The sequence below is a fragment of the Homarus americanus genome, unplaced genomic scaffold (genome assembly GCF_018991925.1).
Source record: "Homarus americanus isolate GMGI-L3 unplaced genomic scaffold, GMGI_Hamer_2.0 scaffold29226, whole genome shotgun sequence".
Taxonomy (NCBI): domain Eukaryota; kingdom Metazoa; phylum Arthropoda; class Malacostraca; order Decapoda; family Nephropidae; genus Homarus; species Homarus americanus.
Genome location: NW_024745400.1, coordinates 21,038 through 27,099, shown reverse-complemented (window position 1 = coordinate 27,099; position 6,062 = coordinate 21,038). Strand labels below are relative to the sequence as shown.

Genomic DNA, 6,062 nt, shown 5'->3' with positions numbered 1-6,062 from the left:
GAAATGAACTCACTGTTAGCTCTAGTTTACTTTATCACTGCCCTATCTAACCCTGTCTGAGATCGAATGAGACTTACTTGTTATACTGCAATAGCGCAGCACAGGTGACTAGGCCACGTGACTATTTCTGTGATGGACGCGCGGAACGTCTTGTCTGTGTGAATGCTCTCCGGGACTGGGGCCTAGCCAGCGTCGCGTCTCCTCAAGGCGTTAGCTTAGGTCTACGTGACATATTTTCCGCCTAACTAATAACTCCTTGGGACACCCGTAACATTATTCAGACTGCTAAACGATCTATAATAATTTCAAATTCAATAATAGTCCCTTAACTTCATGAATCGCATCATTATTAATTCGGTAAATCACATTTAATATCATATAGGCCTAGTTCCGCAATCTCTCGCTACGAGCAGGCAGCGCTCCCTCCCCTCAGATGACCTTGAACGCTCAGTATCACTCATGGCGGGGCATTTGAAATTACTCTGAAATTTCTGAATATTACATATATATATATATATATATATATATATATAATCAACGACCTCACCAGCCAGGACTCGAACCCTCGAGTGCATTAGGTCGAGGGTTCGAGTCCTGGCTGGTGAGGTCGTTGATTACATGTTCAAAGTCCGCGTGTTATATAGACTAAATATGAAATATATATATATATATATATATATATATATATATATATATATATATATATATATATATATATATATATATATATATATATATGTGTGTGTGTGTGTGTGTGTGTGTGTGTGTATGTATGTATGTATGTTAATAAATTAGTGTCTAACTATATATCCAATGTGTGTGTGTTTGTGTGTCAGACATCAATAAGGTCACCTGATAATAATATCGCTATCGCCGAGGAACATCACCACAACAAGTTATTTTGATAAACCTTGGGAGGGGGAACTGGGACTTTGACTCATAGTTAGGCTTGTCTGCTACTGAGTGATAATGTCCATCTACGACATAGAGTATATTCCTGCTTACAGTACTTGTATACTATCTGTTGTTGCTATGTGCGATGCCAAAAAGCACCACATTGTCACCCTACAGTGTCTTTACTACCACAATTTGAATATTTTTCAAGCAATTACATGATGCGAAAAAAAGAGTCAACTACTCAACTATACTGGTAAAGGTAACTTACCGTAGGGTTTGTGTAAATTGTAAAAGGTGAACAAAATGTAAATTTTACTGTATAGACCTTCTTCAATTTGTTTAGATTTTATACAATGTCACGGATTCATGGTTATTCCCGAATCCATAATTAACTATCAAGGTTCTGTAATGTTTTAATTCCAACTGTCATATGATCGGTTATTCCTTTTATGAAGCATAGCCATTGTGCCTTGTCTGTCTCTTGCTTGTCATGATTACCTAGTATTTTGAGGTAGGCACTGGAGGAATTAATCCACCTCTGTTTGGTCAGCGGGTCGCATGGGGATGATTCATCACCTTGTTTGTTGGATCAGGAGTGATCTTCAGCCTAATGTCTTTAGTGAGACAAATTATGAGTCTTGGTACAGTTCCGGGGGTAATTAGCGCGTTTTTTCCCAGCTGAAAAGAGATGCCCCGTCCCCTCCTCAAGAGTTACAGCTGCTTGGCTGTTGCAAACCTGTCAGATTTTGTAATGAGTAATGGTGTATTTCTAAATGAGTTTTTTTCATAAAGACCGTTTCTGACGAGAAAGACATTTAGCTAAATTTATAGAGATACATACCTTCATAATGTCAAACATAGACACGTAGGAAGTTTATCAGAAGTATTATACGTGAATTAACTGATAAACTCTGGTAGCAAATTCACGCTTTCGGAGGATGCATTTAATATATACTTATTTTTGCCCACAATAAGACATACTAAGAAATTACATATCAGTAATAGTACATTATGCAAAAACAACATTTTAAAAGATCAGAATCACATTGAAATATTACACGGCCGTTAGCAGAGGCGGGAAAAATATGAAGTAGTTCCCTTATCCTCTTTGCCATTGTTCAACTTCATTCTGTATTAGATAATTATTAGACCAAGAAAGAGTACAGTACTGCCTTCAAACATGTAATTCATACACGTTAAGATGTTGTGCATACTGTGTAGGCAAAAGTTACCACGTCGCTCAACTAGTGTGAGAGCTGAAATTGAAGTTTCCTTTGAACGCAGCAGAAATCATCAACTTGGGGGTAACAACTGGGTCATGTCTTCAACTGCGAATAATTTTAGGTCAAAGTTTTCATATCAACACATGAACTCATTGGAAATAATGACTTTCTTCGGCTAATCTTATAGTACCTGTCATTATCACCTAAGATTCAACATTCACAATAACCCTATACTTAAGGGTCAACGTTCACAAGAACATTATACTTGCAACTCAACATTCACTATAACACGTACAGTACAGTGTACTGTAAACTTAAGATTAAACATTCACAATAACATTACGATTAGGAATCGAGATTCATGTATACGCTCATGATTAGGGCTCAGCAATTCTGTATTTACCCGAAATCCCAGGTGAACCCTGTTATTCTCTGCAAATACCACCTCTCCAGGATCGCCCACTGGTCCCCAGGTAGGGTCGTCCTCTACACTGATGGTTCTGTTGACCTCGCTACAGGTAGGGCCGGGGCTGGTGTCTACATCTCCCGTCCGGATGCCCCTGAGCCTATCAAACTGTCTCTCAGAGTTTCTGACGGGGCATCCTCCACTCAGGCTGAACTAATAGCCCTCCTTGCTGCCCTTCTCGCTGAGGAAGAAGCAGATGGTTTCTGCCCCTTGCTTGTCTGCTGCGATTCCAGGTCTGCTCTCGACGGGATCGCATTTGGATCAGGGGAAAATAAGGACCTCATCCTCCGAATACGAGGGTTAACATCCACACTTCAGGATGCAGGCCGTCCTGTGACATTCCTATGGATACCCAGTCATGTCGGTATCTTGGGGAATGAGGCAGCAGATGGCCTTGCCAAGACTGGCTGCAACAAGGCCACACCTGACTACGTTGTTCCTCGAACACTTTTACAGCTTAGGACCCAAATTCGCCGCAAACAGAGAGAAGCTCGGGAAGCAGCCATCCCCCTGGACTCCCCGCCCACCTGGTACGATGTCCTCCGTAAACTTCCTGACCTCTCGTACGTCTACGGGAAAGGGTCTCGGAAAGGGGACGTGATTGCTGCACGTATCATCATTGGGTATGACTTTGCTTGGGAGATTGGTATCCCCGCATCCCCTAAGCAACACTCTTGTGCATTATGCAGAAGACCCGACAGCAGCACCCTTATCCACTACCTACTAAGATGTCCCCACACACAAAGCTTCCGTGACGCCTGCTGAACCACCACTTCACGACCCCCTGACGGAGACACGATGATCCTCCCCATACTGGCCAGATATTTTGTAAATAATATTGATTATGTGTTAAAGGAATATCCTTCCTTCCTTACGCTTTAGTAAGCCCCTTTATAATATTTATACTGTATATACTTGTCACACTTGCCAGATGCTTCTGGTGTCATTGTACAGGGGTACCTAGTGACAGCACCAGGATCCCGCTTCCTCTATCAAGGAATAAACAATTGAAATTGAAAATTGAATTCTGTATTTTTATACTTACTTGATACAGCGTCTGGCTGAAATATTGTAGCGTAGTATCCACTACAATATCATACATTCACAGACACGGATGTAGACTTTAACAATCATATATTCACACATACACTTTATACAGTACATATATTTGACATAGGGCTCAATAATCATACACACAATTGATATGGTAGAGCTGAGCAAAAATCACACGTTCAGACAAACACTTGAGATAGGGATCAATGATCATTATAACGGCACAATCATGGGTAAATGGGCAGTTAGTATGATATTTTCCTTAACCAGAGAAGTTTTCCTTGTGTTGTCAATTCTATACTAAAATGAATTATCCACCTTAGTATGTGTGATATCTGAACAAATCCTAAGTACATGTATTTTCCTTACGGAAAACTTTAATTTAATAGAAAATAGATTATGCTGAAACCTCATTAAAAAAATACAGTCGGGAGGAGATAATTAAGTGATCTTGGTGCGTATGCTCCCCTTCCCCCCACCCCCAACAGCTGCGCACGACCCGCACCCGTGCCTATCACTTTGTTCTCTCCACACGACACCCTTGATGAGACGCTATATATGTTTCCGCTTTTGTGATATGCTCATAAACTCATCATCTCTCTTACTGCACCCAGATATCAACAGCAGAACAGTCACCACCACCGTCATGCCTTGTGGATGTGGAAGTGAGTATATTTTGATTTTTGGATCACGCAGGTTTATTTTGATGATTTAGTTATTATTTTCCTTTACCCAATAACACTCCCGTCTTACCTATTCCCTGGCGTCACATCAAAACGAATCAAATTAGTGCAACAAGCGAGAGTAAAGTGTGTTGTTATCCACAGCCTCATGCAAGTGTGGGTCCGGAGCCTGTTGCTGCGGCACCAACTGTAACTGTGCCTCTTGTCCCAGCAAGAAGTCCTGCTCGGGCTCAGATGGCAACTGTAACTACACTTTTCATTTCTAAGACTCAGTTATCATATTCTTATTTGTTATATCCTACAAACCTCTTTATACTTAACTAGTAGATTGGTGGTAATTTATTTTATTTTTATTTAAATCCCTTGATCTATATCGCTTAATTTTAACTGTGCAAGAAGTAAAATATATTTTATCCTGTCGACAGGTGGGTCCAGCTGCCAGTGTAAGTCTTCTGCCTGTTGCTGTGGGACCGACTGTAAGTGCAGCCCCTGTCCCATGAAGTAGTCCATCTCAATAAATACAAGCGCCCAGGGCACCAGCTGATACCATTACACCTGGCGCTGGTGGACACGTCATTTAGTGGCCATGTGACGTTGGTAGACTTGCAGATAATAGATCAATATACTGTGACTGCAAGTTGATCAAAACTATAAATTAGATCTGCCATTACTATGCTCTTTATTTGTACGTACATCACTGACATGTTTAGGATAACTTTAGAATCTTATGTACTGTACTGTAGTGTTTATGATATTTATCATAGTCATTAACAAATGTAATAAATTGACACACATAACTTGAGATTTAATAATCATTGATATAAATAAGAGAACAGTCCCTTTGTGAGCTTTTTTTTTTATTACCCTGCCCACCACTATTGAACAATGTCCTGTATGTATCTAAAATAACTAGAGAACTGTTTTGCTGATTTGCATCAAACTCTGTAGGTTTTATCAATATGTTACAAGGTTTATAGGATAAACTTTTGGACTAAAGCACCTCGGTACCCAGAGAGATAGGGCAGGCAAGAGGTGACTTAATAGAAGTTTATAAACATCTCTGAGGACATTATTCAGACGAGTGTTCATACCTGGAGCTTGCGTTTGCCTGCCCCACTAGGATTCACATTAAGGTTGAAGAAGCCACAAGTTCCGAAATTGTCAGGGCAAACTTTTTGCAGTGAGAGTTGTGAATTCTTGAAACAATCTGCCAGAGAGAGTTGTGACGACACCGAGTGCGAGCTCATTCAAGACAAAACTTGAACAACACTGGCGCAGGTACAGATACATTCTTGAACCAGTACATATCCAATTTTCCAGTATTTGCCAGCAGTGCGTAACAGAGACGTGACCGAACGCACTAGTCAATCAGTGTGACGAAGAGGGTTAGTAAAAGTGCGAATCGACTTGTGTTGTAATGGTCAGCATCCTCGCCTCGCAAGCGAGCGGACCCGAGTTCGATCCTCGGGCAGGGTGGAACTATGGGTAAGTTTCTTTACGCCATTTGCCTGTGTCTACCCAGCAGTAATTGGGAACCTGGATATTAATAGATTTGCGGATCGTATTCCGGGGTAATGGGTAGCCACTAGCCAGTGCAGTTGACGAGTTGTCCGGTCCTCTCGGACTATTCCTTGACACTGGGTCATGCAGCTCGTTAACTTAGAGTATGGTGTTTGCACAATAAAAACAGGATATTTTAAAAGTTAAAGGAAAAGATGTTTTGTCAGGGTTAAAGAAAAC

General features: G+C 40.9%; 1 protein-coding gene across 1 annotated transcript; it reads left to right on the top strand.

Moving 5' to 3' along the window:
* The first annotated feature begins 4,148 nt into the window (after nucleotides 1-4,148).
* LOC121878665 (copper-specific metallothionein-2-like) lies at nucleotides 4,149-5,169 on the top strand. Its single transcript, XM_042384986.1, has 3 exons — nucleotides 4,149-4,304; nucleotides 4,467-4,565; nucleotides 4,748-5,169. The coding sequence occupies exons 1-3, from the start codon at nucleotides 4,184-4,186 to the stop codon at nucleotides 4,825-4,827; spliced, it is 300 nt and encodes a 99-aa protein (XP_042240920.1). The 5' UTR covers nucleotides 4,149-4,183; the 3' UTR covers nucleotides 4,828-5,169.
* Nucleotides 5,170-6,062: the final 893 nt, after the last annotated feature.

Excerpts from the sequence above, each read along its gene's own strand:
- LOC121878665 (XM_042384986.1), top strand. The coding sequence starts at position 4,184 with ATGAGACGCTATATATGTTTCCGCTTTTGTGATATGCTCATAAACTCA. Across the intron at positions 4,305-4,466 it reads CATGCCTTGTGGATGTGGAA|CCTCATGCAAGTGTGGGTCC; the intron begins GTGAGTATATTT and ends TGTTATCCACAG. Across the intron at positions 4,566-4,747 it reads CTCGGGCTCAGATGGCAACT|GTGGGTCCAGCTGCCAGTGT; the intron begins GTAACTACACTT and ends TCCTGTCGACAG.